This window comes from Atractosteus spatula, unplaced genomic scaffold, assembly GCF_055471065.1.
Source record: "Atractosteus spatula isolate fAtrSpa1 unplaced genomic scaffold, fAtrSpa1.hap1 Scaffold_1, whole genome shotgun sequence".
Classification (NCBI taxonomy): domain Eukaryota; kingdom Metazoa; phylum Chordata; class Actinopteri; order Semionotiformes; family Lepisosteidae; genus Atractosteus; species Atractosteus spatula.
In genome coordinates, this window is record NW_028296652.1 from 303,319 (window position 1) to 322,840 (window position 19,522).

Genomic DNA, 19,522 nt, shown 5'->3' on the forward strand with positions numbered 1-19,522 from the left:
CCCAGGGGATGAAGACAGAGTGGCAGCCGGTGTCCGTAGTGGACCTATATAACTATATAGGAATTTTGATTTTTATGGGGCTCCTTACTGCTCATAATATGAAAGACTATTGGAGTCCTCGGAAGCCCTATGATATACCATTCTGCAGGTCGGTTATGACCCGATCTAAATTTAAGACCATATCCTGGACACTTTACCTTAGTGATCCAGAGGAGGACAGGGAAAATGATCTAAAAAGGGGGACCCCAGAATATGATCCCCTTTGCCGCCTTAGACCCCTGTTAGACTCCATCCTAACAGCCTGTCGATCGTTTTATCAGCCACGACAGAATCTGTCTATTGATGAAAGGATGGTGGCCTCAAAGACGAGAATTTAGACAGTACATGAAGGGGAAGCCCACTAAGTGGGGCTTCCAGCTGTTTGTGCTTGCTGATGCCTCCACAGGTTACACCTGTGATTTCTCCATTTACACAGGGAAATCACCCTCTGCCACCGGAAAAGGGCTGAGCTATGACTCAGTTATGAACCTTTTAAAAGTTTCATACCTGGGTTATGGTTATAATGTTTATGTTGATAATTTCTACAGTAGCTCAGCCCTTTACCGAGACCTCTTCAAAAACAAATTTGGCGCCTGTGGCACTATTAGAGAGAACCGTGTGGGTTTCCCCCGCACAAAACAAAACACCCTCCCTAAAAAGGCTGAAAGGGGCTCCTTACGCTGGATAAGGTCTGGAGAACTACTGTTCACCAAGTGGATGGACACACGTGAGGTGACCATGTGTAGTACCATCCACAAAGCGTACAGTGAAGACAAAGTCCATCGCAAGGTGAAAAAACCCGATGGGTCTTGGCGGGTTTAGGCGATTCCTATCCCTGATACCATCAAGGACTACAATCGGCACATGGGTGGGGGTGGATTTGTCAGACGCTCTCATAAAGTATTATAATTTGGCCCACAAAACAAGAAAGTGGTACAAAAAACTGTTCTTCCATTTCATCGATATTGCAGTGGTGAACAGTTTTTTGCTCCACAAAGAATTGGCAGAGAGTCAGAGCCTGAGAGCTTTCAGAGAGGAGCTGTGCAAACAGCTTGGCAGTTTGGGTGCAGAAGAGAAACGGGAGGCATCAGCAAGCACAGCAGCAACCTGTGTGCCTGTCGCATTCACCCACGGGCAGGAGTTGACAACCTCAAAAAAGACAGTAATAGGGCGGAAGATATGTGTTGTCTACGCCAAAAAAAAAGCACAAGATCAAAACGCCATGGAAATGCGAAAGGTGTGATGTGGCGTTGTGTCTGATTGTTTATCGAAATTATTTCAAGGAGTAGCACCAGAAAAAGTAGATGGGACACCTTTGTATTTCATTGCTGTTTTTGTATGTACTGTTTGTTTTTCACTTTTTACATTTCTTGTTTTTTACATTCAGAGTGGCACCAGAAAAAGTAGATAGGACACCTTTTGTATTTCATTGCTGTTTTTGTATATAACTGTTTGTTTTTCACTTTTTACATTTCTTGTTTTTTACACTTTTTACATTTCTTGTTTTTTTTACACTTTTTGTTTTGAAAACCTAGTAAAAACCATAGATAAAAAGGTCTCCATGTCTTTCTTTTTGATGTTTTCACATTCAAGCAAATTAGGATAAATTTGCTGTTAGCTGCTTGTGGATTTGTATAGTCTAATTAGTGGGCTGTGTTTGTCTTTCTGTCTGCCTGGTGTTTTCAATGGAGTGAGCAAAAGGGTGTGAGGCCTTTTTTGTCAACCTCCTTTATCTCTTGTGAGCATAAAAGAAATGTGAATGGCTGTGGAGAGAGAATATGGTAGCCAGTACAACTTCAAATGATCAATAGAATTATCTTCACAGGGAAAAATGGCTTACTTTGAAAGACTGAGAAAATATTTGAAAGGGTAAAACAAAAAAAAAACTTGTCAGGTCAGGTACATCAGAACTTGTACTAATGAATACACATAAATAGTCTGCTAGTTTACAGAATTGAGTGGAAGTAAGTGTCTTGACAGGTGTGGCATTAGAAATTTAGAGTATTGTTCATGCACACACATTATGGAAACCCTTGGGGTACCCAAACCTCTCCAAAAAGGCCACCTTTTGGATAGAATATTGGATTGTAAAGGAAAATAAGGGGATTGAGAATTGTAATGTTTATGCAAAGTACAATATAAAAACAGAAAATGACATCCCTACTAAATTTTGCTCATAAAACCCAGGTATGGTTGGCCACCAATAATGGCACAAATTCACAGTTTGGAGAGGTTTGGAGAGGTTTTGGGGACCCATGGACAAAGTTATAGTTCTCTACCAATGCTAAAACTTCAAATTTTGACTATGGGAAATATAAAAAACAAAAGCGTTTTATTGGTTTTTTGTTTTTTTTCTGCATTTACAACTCTAGGGTGTGTACTGGGTCAGGGATATAAAGGTTTTGATGGTTCAGACTTGATACCCAATGGGTTACCTTGAATTCAAACTCTCTACAAGGCCTGTTCTATACATGTTTTCCAATAAAATGCAAGATATATAGGGGTACCTGCTTCCAGGTGGAAATTAACCCTGTAGAGCCAATGGTAGTAAGAGGAAAGTCTTTTCATTTGTGCGATTTGTGAAAATGTTCACATACTTCATATCAACTAAGCCGTCAGCGAATCAACTAATAAACCCTGGCTTTTTGATTGATGTACAACTATGCACCAACTGGAATACTGCCGGACTGCTGTGTACATAAGTTCACAATGCGAGAAATAGTGCTCAATAGGTGTTCAGGCAAACCACCTGCTTATGACCACAGGAAGTAGAATAGGACAGAGCCAAACTCAAACTAGTCTCCAGTTAAACAGCCTATAAGGACTGGGTTCAGACTTTAGTTCTTTACATCCTGTTTTCCTTCAGGTATGAGTCAACTCCATGTGCAGAACTGCTGACAGCAGGAAAGATTCTCTTCTGTCTTCTTCTTCTTCTTTTTCACAGCCTTAGTCCCAGACTGTCCTGGGGTCAGCTGCTTTGGTTGCTCTTCTCCACTTGTCTCTGTCGAGCACATCTTCCTCACTCACTTCACATACCTCCATATCTTTTCTCACACAATCTATCCATCTCTTTCTAGGCCTGCCTCTTCCCCTGTTACCTTCCACCTCAAATTCCATTACCCTCTTTGTTACTTCCTCAACGTCCCTCCTCATGATATGTCCATACCACCGTAACCTCACCTCTCGCATCTTCTCAACTACATCCACCACCCTACATCGTCTACGGATTTCTTCATTTCTGATCTTATCCTTCATTGAAATCTGCAGAATCCATCTCAACATCCTCATTTCAGTTCTTCTCATCAAGTTCTCTTCCCTCTTTCCAACTGCCAAGCATTCAGCTCCATATAGTAGTACAGGTCTAATCACAGTCTTGTACATTTTGCACTTTAACTTTCTAGGAATTTTCCTGTCACAGATTATTCCAGTTATTTCTCTCCACTTGTTCCATCCAGCTTTCACTCTTTGTTTTACTGCCTCCAGTGTTTCTCCTCCCTTTACCAGTTTTGACCCAAGGTATTTAAAGCCATCAACCTGTTTTAGTTTTCCTCCATTTGTCTCCTCAACATTGGTCATAGTATCTCCTCTTCTCTACATTACCATAATTTCAGATTTTTCTGCATTCATTTTCAGTCCACCCTTTTCCAGACTCCTCTGCCATTTGAACACTTTCTCCTGTAGTTCTACTTCTGAATCTGCCATCAGTGCCACATCATCAGCAAAGATGAGTTCCCAAGGCACTTCTGTTCTTACCTCCTCTGTCAGTGTGTCAATAATGTTTATAAAAAGCAAAGGACTTAGTGCTGATCCTTGGTGTACTCCAACTGTGATTTCAAACTCTTTTGTCTCTCCCCATTGTGTGATCACCTTCGTAGTTGCATCTCTATAGGCTGCTTGAACTAACTTCACCATGCTTTCTAGTACTCCTTTCTTCCTCAAGCACCAATACACCACCTCTCTGGGCACACGGTCATATGTCTTCTCCAAGTCCAGAAAGCCCACATACAGCTTTTTCCCTTTCTCTAGTGTCTTCTCCTGTAACTGTCTCATCACAAAAATGGCATCTGTTGTGCTTTTCCCCGCTGAGAATCCAAATTGTGAGTTGTGGATCCTGACTATCTTCCTGAGTCTCTTGTCCAGAATTTTTTCCAGGATTTTCAATCCATGTTCCAGAAGTTTTATTCATCTATAGTTCTTACACTCCATTGGGTCTCTTTTCTCCTTATAGATGGTAACCATACTGCTTTTTGTCCATTCTTCTGGAAATCTCTCTTCCTTTGCAATATTGTTTAGCAATCTCGTAAGCCACTGAATCCCCTCTTCATCGAGGTTCTTAAAGTGTTCTGCTGCTATTCCTGGTGGTCCAGTTGCTTTGCCCACTTTCATCTCTTTGATAGCTTCTGTCACTTCCTTTACTGAAATTTCTTGGATTGGCCCGCACACTACGTCTGCCTCCACTAGGTTCTCCCTCTCATTTTCTACATTTAACAGATTTTTGAAGTACTCCAGCCATCTTTGCTTGATCTGTTCTTCTTTAATCAAGACTCTGCCTTCTCCATCCTTGAGTACCGCCACCCGGATAATATCTTTTTTCTGTCTCGCTCTATGTTTAGCAATCTTGTAGATTTGGTCCTCTCCTTCCTTTGTTTCAAGTTTCTCATACCATTCTTTTCAGGCTCTTTCCTTTGCTCTTGCTATACTTCTTTTTGCTACCTTCTTTAGTCTCTTATATTCTTGTAATTCTCCAGTGCCATCTTTCAGTGCCTTGTATGCTTTTTTCTTTTCCTTCAGTGTTTCCTGAACTTCCATATCCCACCACCACTCTTCATTTTCCCTCGGTCTGCCTCCTCTTGTCTTTCCACAAACCCTGGTAGCAGCCTCTTCTAGGATGTGACTCATCTCAGTCCACTCTTCTTCAACTGAAGGCTCCTCTGTTTCCTCTGTGTTGTTTTTCATTTCTCTCACCAGCCTGTTGAAATCTACTTTGTTTTCTCTCAGTTTCCACACTTTTGTTCGATTCTCTTCTGTACTTGTTTTAAAACACAGTGCCCATGTTGATCAAACCAGTGATTAACATGGTAAATATAACCCATGATTGTGTTGGATTATTTTTTTTAATGCGGCACTGACAGGCAATACACTAAAATAGGGGAGTGCTTTTCATGAGCCAATACATTTCACCATAACACTCATGATGCTGTAACCATCTACAGTATTTTACACCACAGGCTGGCCCTCTAACTTTAATAATGTGTTAATGTTCCATTATTAGCCCTATACAATTTCTTGCATTAGGAATTTGTCTTTTTGCATACCCCAGCTTTTCTCCATGAGACACAGACAGGGAGAGAAGCTTGGGGTCAGAGCACAGGGTCACCCATTGTACAGCACCCCTGGAGCAGTTAGGGTTAAGGGCCTTGCTCAGGGGCCCAACAGAGTAGGATTCCTCTGCCAGCCACGGGATTTGAACCAGCAACCTTCCAGTCACAGGTACAGATCCTTAGCCACAGAGCCACTGCTCCACATTACACTGTCATGCGTTGATTTGTGAAACATGTTTTTCGTTATGATTTTTTTAAAAATACCATTAGACAGGCAATGTAGTGAGATGGGGGGGGGTGCCCTTCATGAGTCAATACAGCCTCAACCCGAGTGTATTACACATCAGATCTCTGAGAGCTGGAATTGTAACTGGTAATTTATCCAACACACTAATACGAGATGTCCTGCAAGTCATCTCATCGGAGTTCAGGAACAGTACACACCTTCACCGTGATATGACAGTAGAATTAAGTTTGACCCAATAGAGAGAGTGCGACAGAGACCATGTCCCGTGGCCTGAATATGTACCAGTTTTGCAAATTGACCAATTTGCTGACCATCTTAACACAAAGTATGGGAATGGTTATGGGAATTCTAGTTGCCCATCTAAGGAAGAAGGAAAAAAGTGAGCCTTCTCCTGGATGCAACAGGGGGGGTAATCCCAAAACTTCCATTGCAGGAAAAAAGAAGTCAAAGTTACAGACGAGGAAGAGCACATAACAATGAGAAGCATACTTAGCCACTCTCATTTTGCTGCTGAGTTTCAAGCTACATGTAAGGGTAGCATATCAGGTGAAAGAAATGAAGACTGTGAATCAAGTAATAGTGCAAACCCCCATTTCTTTGATGACATAATTAATTTCCTGTTGGGGAAACTGCACTGCATGACTACCTCTGTGGAGTGGGATTTTGTCTGGTACCTTGGGAAGACATGCTTCAGACCACAAAGGCATATCAAAGGTGGAGGACGCACAGACAAGAGCCAGAGAGTTTCATGTTGAGACCTGGTTAGGAAGAATTGTCAAGAACGCAATCCTTCAGCACAGGAGGAAACAGAGACCAGTAGAGTCTATTAGAAAGATGAGAACTTTCCTCTATGGTTGTTATAGAGAACATGTACTTCAGAATGCCCCCCGATAAGGTTTTGATGGTACCCTTGAGTACCACCAAGAAAAGTCTTGAACAGGAACAGTGGGCAGAGAGGGTGTCAGATGTAGGCAAGCTAACCAAAACCAAATTCTCCAGCGCACCTTCAAATCCCCAAACGATTTGAGAGAGGTTAAAAAGAGACGACAATACAAATATTGGGCCAAGGGGCACACCGCAAGACAACACTTGAGTGCAAGTACGGCAGGGGAAAGCAGGAACCCCGGAGAGTGCAGAATGGCAGCACAAAGACGAAGGAAAAGTATCACCCAAGCACGTTGCCATGCTCTCTACAGGCAGGGCCATCGTGCTCACACCACACCACGATGCTCACTCCATTTCAAAAGTGATAAGAGAGAAAACAGATTCCAGAAAGAAGGTATAATTTATATTATAACAATTTTTTGCCATGGCACTTTTTCAGGGCATACGTGTTCAGGGCATTCGTGGTGTCCAGTTTGCTCACTCATCAGACTGACATGTTTCAGGAGGTGTGGGCAGTGGAAGTTGGGAAATTAAGAGTTATTATGTTGAGAGTTTTTGTTGTTTTTTTTAACTTTTTCATTTGTATTTGATGTGTGTGGAAGGGGGTGGGGTTCTGTTGTGTGTGGTGATGTTGTTTTTGTGTTTTAATGGAATAAAGGTATTTTTAAAACCTCAACCTCTCTCGGTGCAGTGTTATTGTACTGTAGTGTCCAGTCAATGTGTCTGTATTAACCCCTCTCTCTCAGTGCAGTGTTAATGTACTGTAGTATTCAGTAGTTGTCTGTATTAACTGCTCTGTCAGAGCAGTGTTAATGTACTTTAGTGTCCGGTCAGTCTCTGTATTAACCGCTCTCTCTGCATCAGTCTGCAGAGCCAGCTTACCAACATATGGACCGTTGCTCTGTTTATGGAGAGAGCCCTTCAGGTGAGCGAGGGACAGGGGACTCCTGGCCATCTCTACCTCCTTCCTCCTTCTTCAGACACACCTTCTCCTTACTCAAATTCAGCCTGAAAGAGCTTTATTGGAATGACTAAGGGAATGAAACTAGCTGGACTTTTTATTGTACAGCATTTATTAGAGGCTCTGTTCCTCAGCCTGAGACAGGAGATCACATAGTGTATTATTCTCATTGAGAATTCCTCAGGCTGGGACAGGGGATTACACACTGTATTATTATTATTATTATTATTATTATTGAGAGACAGGCTCACTGTCTGTTCCTGAGGCTGGGACAGGAGATCACACACTGTATTATTATTATTGAGAGACAGGCTCACTGTCAGTTTCTCAGGCTGGGACAGGAGATCACACATTGCATTATTATTATGTAAGGCAGGTCTTGAGCTCAGTTAGTCATGAAATAGTCCTTATGTGGGTTCTACTGTCACAAACAATCCAAAAGAAAATAATTGAGGGATACCCAAAGTCAATTCTTGATCTAAGTCCAGAACAGAAAGATTAATCCAGAAAAAAAGAATAAAGAACACAATCCAGAAGTCGAAGATGAGAGACAGGCCAGTCCAAAACCAGGTAAGGAACCCAGGTAAGAAAACAAAAAAACAGGAACCAAGAACAACAAACTGAGGACAACCGAACCAGGATACAACAAGCAAAGAAAACTCTGGAGCAAAAACAAGATAAAGGATAAAAAGGGAAGTGATTTGGAGCAGAAGAAAAATATACAAACAAGGGAGAAATCCAGATCTAGAGCTTGGAGTAGTATAAACAATACTGAGCACAGCTGAAACAAAGAGCAGGGTTCAAATAGGCTTGAGGAAGGGTGGTGTGGTGAGCTAAGGACACTAGGCAAGAGGGAATTGGCTACCGACGTCTGCTTGGTCTGCACCTCTGCTGCGCAGTTAGAGCAGGCACTAGAGGTTGGAGTGCCCTCAGGTGGCAAAATGGTGGAACCGTAACGGTAACCCCCCCTCCTAGGGGAGACTCTTGACGCCATGTAGCGATGGCCTGGGAATCAACGATGGAACATTGTAAGTACCATGAACCTACAGGTTCTTCAGGCACCATGAACGCCCCCATCGGTCCTTAACCCTCCCGGTGACAGTGTAAGCTGGCAGCCCATCAATCACGCGAGGTGGAGGTGGTCGAGGCTGTGGTCGGGAGAGTGGAGATCTGTGATCAGGTTGCAGGACAGAAACATGAAAGGTGGGATGAATCCGAAGTGTGAGTGCAAGAGCCAGACAGTAGGTGACTGGTGCAATCTGAGAAATGACACTAGGGACCCAATTTGCAAGAAAACTAATGTAGTGGTATATTGCGAGTGGCGAGCCAAACAAATCGTTCACATCTAATTCGGGGAACAACACGACAATATCAGTCCACAGCCTCCTGTTGATGGTCAGCAATATGTTGGAGGACTGCTTTTGCTGTTTTCCACAATTCTAGCAGATTGGAGATGTAGTCATGAAGAGAAGAGACTGATGAATCAGGGAGGAATTAGGGAAGAGTGGGTGTTTGTCGCCCAAGGAACATTGGAAGGGTGCCATGCCTGTGGTGAAATAGTCAGGGAGTTATGGGCGTACCCTGCCCAGGGCAAGAGGCGTACCAAATCATCTTGAAGAAACAAATGTGTAATTTTGAAGGCCTTGGTTAACACGTGCAGCTTGCCCATTGGACTGAGGGTGATAACCAGAAGTCAAAGAGACCGAAGCTCCTGATGAAGTAAAGAAATCCTTCCAGAACCTACAGTTTAATTGAGGTCCACGATCTGAAATGACATCTTTGGAGATCCCATGTAATCTGTACTGTAAACATATTGGACAAAGCAAAGAGATTGGACAGACTTACACACTACACACACTGCACTGAGAGTTACACAGCACACACAGAGTAATAAAAGAGCTACACACTACACACACTGTACTGATATAGCTACACTCTACATATACTGCACTGTCAGAGCAACACATTACACAAACTGCACTAACAGAACTACAGAATACACACACACTGCACTCAGACCTAGAGCCTACACACTGTACTGACAAATATACACATTACACATTACAGAAACTGTACTGACAGAGCTACACACTACACACTCTTTACTGACAGCTACAATCTATATGTACTGCACTGACTGCTACAGCCTACAGACCCTGTACTGACAACTATAGTGTACTTCAAGAGCTACAGACTATACACACTGTCAATACAGAGCTATAGACTACAGAGAACCCACTAAGAGACTATATAACCTGCAACAACAGAGCTACTGTCGATATGCACTATACTGAGATTTTCACAGACAACACACACTATACTGACAGAGCTTCATATTACACAGACTGTACTGGCCAACTTACACACTGCACACACTGTACTGACAGAGCTACACAACTACACACTGCATACACTGTCATGGTAGAGAGACAGTCTAAACACACACCATATTAATAGAGTTATCCACTACACACACTACACTGTACATATGGCAATATGTGCTAGACCAGTTGCATTAGTCTCCATTAGACAGTGAACCACATACCCAGCCTTACCTATTGGCAATTTTGTCATCTATCTACAGGACAGCACACTGCCCTTGGTTCACTCCTGTTTTGTTGTCATCCTTTTGTCTGGAGTCTGCATGCTCTTACCCATTCTCCCATGGGTTGCATCAGGTGCTGCTGCTCCCTCCCTTCTCCTCAACTGTGTGTAAGCTTTTTAATTGGCATTTCAACACTTCCTGCATGCCCAGTAAAGCACTAGCGTTCACTTTCCAGTGTTAAGATGGTTTCCAGGTTGATGCAGCCATTAACAGCAAGAAGTGTCTCCCTGATAGAAGGTGGATGAATTAGTAGTTTCATTTTGGTATTTACTATTCCCTACTCCATTGTCCTGGTTATTGTGATGTGCCTCCATGTCCAAATTTGGCAGACGTTAGGCATGTACCTGAGGGTATATTCACGTCCTCTGGGGTATTTTATACCTTTTGTTTTTCACAAAGTTTCACAGTGGCCCCATACAAATTTAGGAAGGTTTTTGTTCTGCTGTTGTTATGGGTTTTTTCTGGGTGTTATAAACAGTTATTGACATCATCGCTGACATGACTTTTGTTAAATGCTCAAATGCTGTCATTGAGACATCATTAATAATGAATTTTCTAAGGAGAACAGCAGGTTTTAATTATATACATTTTTCATGTCGGCGAATCCCGTTACCAGCCAGACAGAAGTCCTCTCCAGCATCCTGGGACAAACAGCAACAAGAACACTGATCACACCCGGTAATCTTACCAGGATGCTGGAAACTGTGGAAACAGCACAGCGCCTGAGCAGAGTGGAGGAAAAAAGAGGACACAATGATGGAGTTAATGAGCAAAGAGGTTGAAATGGTCTTTATACACACTTGTGGCTACACACTCACTGCTAGGGCCAATTTTCCCAGAAGCCAATTAACCTACAAGTATGCCTTTGGACTGTGGGAGGAAACATGGAGAACAGGATGGGAACATGCAACCTCCACCCAGGTCCAGGTCAAGAATTGAACCCAGGGCCTCAGAGCTGAGAGGCCACACTGCTTTCCACTGCACAACTTCATTCCTTCTTGTTGAAAAGCCAGTTCACCTACTGTACTCTGGGCCTTCTTGTAGGCTGACCAGAGGAATGTCTCGACAGCAGGACCTTCACGTTGTAGAGTCTGCATTCTGTTTTAATGTTGAAATATACAGTTAAGAGCATACCTGTTTACCCATATGTTAGAACAGTGTCATTTACTGTATTCAACCCCTTATGCGTGGTGAGTCGAAGTACTGGGAAAAACGTTTTTTTTTTATAAACTTAGATATTCCATGTTGCATTAATTGTGAAAATGTGAAAGCATGTGAATGTATGTTTGGGTTTGACTCGTGTCTTGGAAATGGCCCTGGTCTGGCCAGCCACTGGCTGTTGAAGTTGATAACCTGTCTTCTTTCAAGACACAGCGGGTGAGCCTGTAGTCATATCAGCAGGCGCTTCTTTACACAGAGGGAGGTGAGAGTGGGGAGCAAGCTGCCCAGACATGTTGCTGAAGCCAATACTCTTGGTCTTCTCAAGAAACTAAATCTAACTACCAAACTGGCTCCCCCCATTTCTATAATCTTAATACTATCAATCATTATTTTCTATGACATTTAATCTGTTGTGGCACACAGTGAAATTTACCATTTGCTTTGCTTTGAAGTGTGAGATGTGATGTACTGTAAGCTACCTGTGGTGAAGCTCAAACAATGTGAAGCACATTAAATCACTTGTTTTTTACTGTTCTAGAAATAGCTAAATCTGTTTCAAATAACACCCATGGTGTTGATCTCAAAGAAAGGCTGTAGAATTATTGAAATTACAATTATTCTGTCATAAAAAGGGTGAAGTCTTCAACATACAGGTCAAAGAACTCAGTCAGGAGGAGGAAACCTTTGGTTTAGTTTTTACATTTCTACAACAAGGCTCATAAAACTGTCAATGAATACAAGGTTGCAATAGATGTTGAGAAAAGTAACTTATCTCAAATGCATCATAGCTTTAAATCTTCCCATTTTACAGACGACCAGTAATACTTTACTGTAGGGTAAATTACAATTGTCCATTGGATTAGAACAGCTGGCTTAGTTTTTCATGATTTAAAAAAAATACATTAATAAATTCATGTACAACTTGAGCCTTTTCTGTAGCTGTTCATCCCATCTGTTGCAAGAATAGTTTCCCTGGGGTTTTTAAGCTGCTCTTCTGTGTGCGATCCATGCACTGATGGATTTTTAAACCTCTTGATACACTCTTCCCACACTGCAGCTGAACAGCATCTGTTCTTCGTGGACATGTAGGTGTCTTTTTAGGCTCCCTAACTGTCTAAAACTCCTCCCACACTGACTGCAGCTGAACGGTCTGTCTCCCGTGTGAGTGAGCTGATGCCCTCTTAATTGTGTCAAATCAATAAAGCTCTTCCCACACTGACTGCAGCTGAACCGTTCCCCTCCTGTGTGAGTGCGCTGATGGGTTTTTAAGTTGCTTAATTGACTAAAACTCTTGCCGCACTGATTGCAGCCGAACGGTTTCTCTCCTGTGTGAGTGCGCTGGTGAGTGTTTAAGCTGCCTAACTGTCGAAAACTCTTGCCACACTGACTGCAGCTGAACGGTCTCTCTCCTGTGTGGATGAGCTGATGCCTTTTTAATTGTGTTAAATCAATAAAGCCCCTCCCACACTCACTGCAGCCGAATGGTTTCTCTCCCGTGTGAGTGCGCTGGTGGTTTTTTAAGGTGCCTACCTGACTAAAACTTTTTCCACACTGACTGCAGATGAACGGTCTCTCTCCCGTGTGTGTGAGCTGATGCCTTTTTAATTGGGTTAAATCCATGAAGCTCTTCCCACACTCACTGCAGCTGAATGGTCTGTCTCCTGTGTGACTGAACTGATGCCTTTTTAATCGTGTTAAATCAATAAAGCTCTTCCCGCACTGGCTACAGATGAAAGGCTTCTCTCCACTGTGAATCAGCTGATGCCTTTTTAATTTTCTTAACTCAATAAAGCTCTTTTCACACTGACTGCAGCTGAATGGTCTGTCTCCTGTGTGAATGCGTTGGTGAGTTTTTAAATGGCTTGAATTACTAAAGCTCTTCCCACACTGACTGCAGCTGAACGGCCTTTCCCCTGTGTGAGTGCGCTGGTGCTTCTTTAAGGTGCATGATGAACTAAAGCTCTTCCCACACTCACTGCAGCTGAACGGTCTCTCTCCTGTGTGAGTGCGCTGGTGGATTTTTAAGTTGCCTGATGTACTACAACTCTTCCCACACTGACTGCAGCTGAACGGTCTCTCTCCTGTGTGAATGCGCTGGTGGATTTTTAAGTTGCCTAACTGGCGAAAACTCTTCCCACACTGACTGCAGCTGAATGGTTTATCTCCTGTAGGGATCCTCTGGTGGCTATCTGAACTGTTTAATGGACAGAAATGCTGTTGCTGTCTGTGCTGTGGTGATAGTTTCTCCATTTCATCTGTGGAAGGCCTGGGCTGACTCTTCCTAACCGTCTGAGGTTTCTCTCTTTGCAAGTCCCCCCTGTACTGACCCCTCTCTGCGTGCTGTAACTCAGTAATGTCCTCTTCGCCATCAACATCACATCTCTGTTCTTTAGTATAAGTCAATTGGAGACGCATGTCCTGCTCTGCAAGGTTTAAAACATCCATTTCCTCTTCTTTGAGCTCTTGTGCAGACACAGACTTCTGTTCATTAAAATGTTGCTTTGCAACATTCTTCATGTCCAGATTAAAACATTTCTCGGCAAAGTCATCAGATACTGAGAGTCCAGGTGTCCCACTCTCAGTCTCGGTCTTCATCCTGGGCACAGAGTCCAGATCCTCACCACTCTGTCCACTCTCTGTGTGCTGCGCACTGAGTGTCTCTTTCCCTTCTGCAGAAGTAAGCTCTGTCTCCTGCATCAGACTGGAGCCCCTCTCCTCCTCACTGGGCTGCTGTCCAAGAAAAGCCCTTTCCCCAGCATCAGGGAGAGCACTGACCTCTGACCCTGCAAACACAGGACAACAGAATGAGACCTTTGAGTCGGGGTCAAAACCAAATATAAAGTACCTGCATATTAAAACAAACATAATTCAGATAACATTGAACAAATGTTAACAATTGCCTACCTTCAGATATTATAAGTATGTTTATATATATTCTGTTATATTCCAAGATTAAGGTAAAATGATAGTGAATAAACACAATAATGTTTCTACTGTTGAGTCAATATTACAACACTGCATCCAATTATTCAAATTCCATGCAACATAAAAAAAACAGTGAATCCAATACTTGATAAATTTCAAATCTGTGGTTAAATCATAAATCCTAGTTTACACATCATCAAATTGGCAAACTGAATTCTGAACAAGTACACATCCTGGAGAACCACCACCCAGTTTTAGACTTGAGACGCAGACAGCCTGCAATCACAGCACCACGGTAAGTGCAGTTTCACACACTGTAAACACATGGAGAGGAGAGTTTTCTCTCTGTAAAGCTCTTACCACCAGCGCCTGCCTCAGTCCCAGCGGCTACTCAATCACAGAAACCACCAAAGCGGGTCTAACAGTAATCGAGAAATCAGCTGCAACAAAATTAAAACTTCAGATTTAAAAAAAAAAGAAGGAAACTTTATGCACTTGTAATGCTTTGGAGAATGTTCCAGTGACCTTATTAGTCACCAGATCAGTTGGCAGAAGACACCTGATGACTTTACAACCAGGACACTGTAGTGAGTGGATCCTTATGAAACTGGACAATTGTGTAGGATTTCAACTGGAGACAACAGCTGCTGAAAGAAAGGTTGTCTTCACGAGCTACTGTCGTGAGCTGTCCAGTTTGTACAGCCTGTCTAATCTCTCTTGAGACACAACATACGTTTTCTCCTGGAATGCAAAAACATAGCACAGATTCTCTCTGAATACAGGCTGGCCAGGTGAGAGACACTGGGGGCTGTAGGAGTGTAGAATACAGGCTGGCTGGGTAAGAGAGACACTGGGGCTGTAGGAGTGTAGATTACAGGCTGGCTGGGTAAGAGAGACACTGGGGGCTGTAGGAGTGTAGATTACAGGCTGGCTGGGTAAGAGAGACACTGGGGGCTGTAGGAGTGTAGATTACAGGCTGGCTGGTTAAGAGAGACACTGGGGCTGTAGGAGTGTAGATTACAGGCTGGCTATGTAAAAGAGACACTGGGGCTGTAGGAGTATAGATTACAGGCTGGCTGGGTAAGAGAGACACTGGAGCTGTAGGAGTGTAGATTACAGGCTGGCTGGGTAAGAGAGACACTTCAAGATTCAAGATTTCTTTATTTGCCATAAACAACATGTGTATTGGAATGCTTACTCGTCCAGCTGTACGCAGTAACATTAGAGAAAAAACAAATAGGCATAAATGACAGACATGCACAATAAATTTACACAATAGACGTTATAATACAGCCAAGACAGGACATAGTGCAAACAGTGTAGTACCTTAAAGTCCTTAAAGTGCAGGTGCTAATCTGAACTGTGTATGATGCAGACTGCTTGGGGGAAGAAACTTTTTTTCAACAATCTATTGGTCAGTGTTCTGATACTGCAATACCACCTACCAGAACCCGAACTGGGTCCCACTAAGGCTGTAGGCCATCGTATAAATGGCTGACCCTGCGCTCTGACCCCAAGCTTCTCTCTCCCCATCTGTGTGTCTCATGGAGAGCAAGCTGGGGTATGCGAAAAACAAATTCCTGATACAAGAAATTGTGTATGGGTAGGGCTGGGCGATAATCCGATAACGATAATTATCGCGATATAATTTTCCTCTATATAATTTTAACAAAAGTTCGATAAATGTTCGATAGACTGTATATGTTTATGCTTTGCGCATGATATGCGCGTACGCACAAAATACTGCGCGAGTGCGCGTGCGTGTCGCAGACTGGGCAGCTAACGTGGTGTTGTTTACCCACACGGTGGTGGCTGACAGGATTGTAGTCAGAGCGGAGAAATGAGCGACACTGAAGCAAATGTAGTGCTGCCAACGACCAGCTCGAAGGACGATGACATCGTCGACAGAAAAGGTCATTCAACTTCGGTAATTTGGAGATATTTTGGCTTTTTATGATCAGACATAAAACAGAGCACTTTAAACTTTGCAGTCTGTCTGAGCCATCTTCTATGTGTGTTTTATCACACTGCAGTATTTAATTTTTCTATTTAGATATTTATTTTGTAAATTTTACTCATGCATATTTTTACATAAAAAAAGACTTGAATACTCTCTACCTCAGATTTGTTTAATGTTTCTGCTGTTTGTTGTGTTCTTAAAATAAAGAGTTGTTTTAATTTACCAATTGGATTCTTCAACTTTCTTCAACTTTCACTCAGGAGAAAAAATCTGCCTTTAAACTTGAAAGAAATAATGATTTGACATTTATCGTGATAATTATCGATATTGACTGATATGAAAATTTTTATCATGATAATGATTTTGGCCATATCGCCCAGCCCTATGTATGGGCAATAAAGTGATCATATCCTACATGGGTCAGTTTTCACAGAAGCCAATTAACCAATCAGAATGTCTTTTTGGCTGTGGGAGGAAACTCACAGGAATACAGGGAGAGCGTGCAAACAGATTGCAGACATGTCATATCACTCCATGCAGACAGCTTCAAAATCGAACCCAGGGCCCAAGTGCTGTGAGGCACAATAATAATTACCGCAACACCGTGACGCCCCTAGGAACAGCAGTTAAGAGAACATCTATAAAAAGTGTGAAGTAGCGAACAAACAATGATGATAATTGCTTAGACTTATATAGCGCTTTTCTGGACACTCCACTCAAAGCGCTTTACAGGTAATGGGGACTTCCCTCCACCACCACCAGTGTGCAGCCCCACCTGGATGATGTGACAGCAGCCATAGGGCGCCAGAATGCTCACCACACATCAGCTCTCAGTGGGGAGGAAAGCAGAGTAATGAAGCCAGTTCATAGATGGAGATTATAAGGAGGCCATGATTGGTAAAGGCAGGGGGAAATTTGGCCAGGATGCCGGGGTTACACCCCTACTCTTTTTGAGAAACACCCTGGGATTTTTAATGACCACAGAGAGTCAGGACCTCAGTTTTACATCTCATCCGAAGGACGGCGCCTGTTTACATTACAGTGTCCCCGTCACTATACTGGGGCATCAGGACCCACATGGACCGCAGGGTGAGCGCCCCCTGCTGGCCCCACTAACACCTCTTCCAGCAGTTTTTCCCAGGAGGTCTCCCATCCAGGTACTGACCAGGCTCAGACCTGCTGAGTTTCAGTGGGCTGCCAGCTGTAAGTTGCAGAGTGGTATGGCTGCTGGCTAAGGTAAGAGAGACAAAATAACTCATCGTGTACATTTGTAATTACGACACTTCACTGGTATGACATTCTGAACATGGCATGTTAAACTATATAGAAAATCTAGATCAGGACAGCCTAACAACAATTCATAGTGATTTGTCACTGTCTTACTTTCTGAATGAAAAAAAAAGTATTTTTTCAGTGATTATGACACTTTGGTATGACATATAATATGCTTCAATGCCAGAATAAATAATCAGGGAAAAAAGCCCACAGAGGACATTCATAGTTGAGATTATAGGAATGTTAGATATCAGGTGGGGAGCTGTGTCAGCACGTGTAGGCTACAAAGGAATAAGTAAAGGTTTATTCCCTGCTGAAAAGAGAAGAAAGAAAACATGTGTCAGCACGTGTAGGCTACAAAGGAACAAGTAACAAATTTATTCCATGCTGAAAAGAGAAGAAAGTAAACACAACCCTTCAGCTGTGGAGCCATCTCTGGGTGTAAGAAAGACAGGGCAGATGGGCCATAGCAATAGAGCAGAAATCGCTGTCTTTTTTTCCCCATTGCGTTCTCTCATGCCATGTTCAGAGGGTCATATTTTAAAAATGGTACAGCAAATGTTCTTCTGCCTCAGGAGTTTGACAATCTGTAACACTGTCTCTCACACCTCGGTGTCAGAATTGTGAGATGATTTTATAATCAGGGGGGAGGGCCCGTAGTAATAAGCAGAAAGTGCAATCACCTTTTCCCAGGGCAAGTTTTGTGTTATTGTGAGTTTTTTAAATTGGTGTTCGAGTTTCTGAAATATATTCCATACATAAATAGAATTTGAACAGTCACTATTTATTTGGATATTCCTTTTCACCGAGGACGTCTACAGTATTCCACCCGGATCAGTACTGACCGAGGAGCGCCATCTACAAGCGAAAGGCAACATAACACCACAGCAGCGGCATTGAAGGTGGAACGAAAAACGCGAATAAGACGCCAACTTCAGCCTCGTCTAAACTGGAGCATCATTAACCAGAGTTTGACACCCCTGATATGAGTCTATGTAAGTGTGAACTTACAGCCCTGTTACCGTTTTCAGTTCCCTAACCAGACAACTACAGCTCGGTTTGCAGAAAAGAACTCAGCTGCTACATCACACAGATCTTTGCCACTACACTCACGACAGTGAGGAAGATAAAGACACCTTTTAAACACACAGAAATAGACTTCATACCCGTCATTGAACTGACCTGGCAGCTCCGGTTCCGTGTCTATTTCTGCCTTTATTCCTGCAGTGACTTCACAGGGAAGCGTGTACCCAACACGATCTGTCTGTCCCCGATTTCCTCCTGCCCCCGGCTCCTTCTCCCACAGCTGCAATCTGCACTTCAGGCTCTCGTTTTCCTTCTTCATCTGCGCGATCTCACCCCCGACACTGTCCTCCACACACTGCGTGATTCTCAGCACGGCCCGTCGCACCAGAACCCGGCCGACGCCGCGGAGTTGGTCTTGAAACTCGTCCTCGGAGTCAGACATCCTGTTTCTGAAAACCTCTGACACTTCATGCACGATCGACTTGAGTAAAACCTCCATGAAAGAGTGAAGTTCGGTTTCCAGAATTAACACACAACTCGCCATTTTTCTACAGGGTCGATTTGCCATGAGGGCGAGAACTGCTGCGGCCGTGACTCTGAGTTTGCTTGCACACACAGCGAGAAAACAGGAACTGATCACTCGTCCCACAAAGACGAGTTCCGGGTCAAGCTGCGCTTCCATAGCGACTGTTGCTATGAGACAGAAAAGGGGCTTCTGCGCTGTGGACTGTTATTGCCAAATCGCCGCCGACTTTTCACAGTTAAATGTATCAAAGACAGTTGTTAAAGGGTTTCAGAAATAAAAGAATATATAGTAATTTTGAATGACTGACTTCTTTTTTAAACATTTTTGTTGCAACAGTGATACCTAATAATCCCCATATATATGAATTGGCTATATTACTCTGCTCTCCTCCCCACTGATAGCTGATGTGTGGTGAGCGTGATGTGTGGTTTCTTACAAAAAAGGAGGTAAATAAGGTATGCACAGCTTCCATATTCTTACATTTAGAAATAGTTGGGTGATGGCTCCTTTGATGAGGACATTGAGACTCCTGAAGCAGTACGTTGCCTAATGAAATCACGTGGGCGAATCAATCTGGGTTTGCTAGTTATA

General features: G+C 43.0%; 1 protein-coding gene across 3 annotated transcripts; it reads right to left on the reverse strand.

The window, feature by feature from the left end:
* Positions 1-10,530: 10,530 nt before the first annotated feature.
* Positions 10,531-18,994, reverse strand: LOC148810260 (uncharacterized). 3 transcript variants are annotated; one of them, XM_088909129.1, is made up of 3 exons: positions 18,562-18,994; positions 12,750-14,002; positions 10,531-10,780 (listed from the first exon to the last, which is right to left on the reverse strand). In XM_088909129.1, the coding sequence occupies exons 1-3, from the start codon at positions 18,971-18,973 to the stop codon at positions 10,637-10,639; spliced, it is 1,809 nt and encodes a 602-aa protein (XP_088765255.1). In that variant the 5' UTR covers positions 18,974-18,994; the 3' UTR covers positions 10,531-10,636. The 3 variants fall into 3 exon arrangements, with proteins under 3 accessions (XP_088765255.1, XP_088765254.1, XP_088765256.1); XM_088909128.1 differs by lacking the exon at positions 10,531-10,780 and having other exon boundaries at positions 11,901-14,002; XM_088909130.1 differs by lacking the exon at positions 10,531-10,780 and having other exon boundaries at positions 11,901-14,002; positions 18,546-18,569.
* Positions 18,995-19,522: the final 528 nt, after the last annotated feature.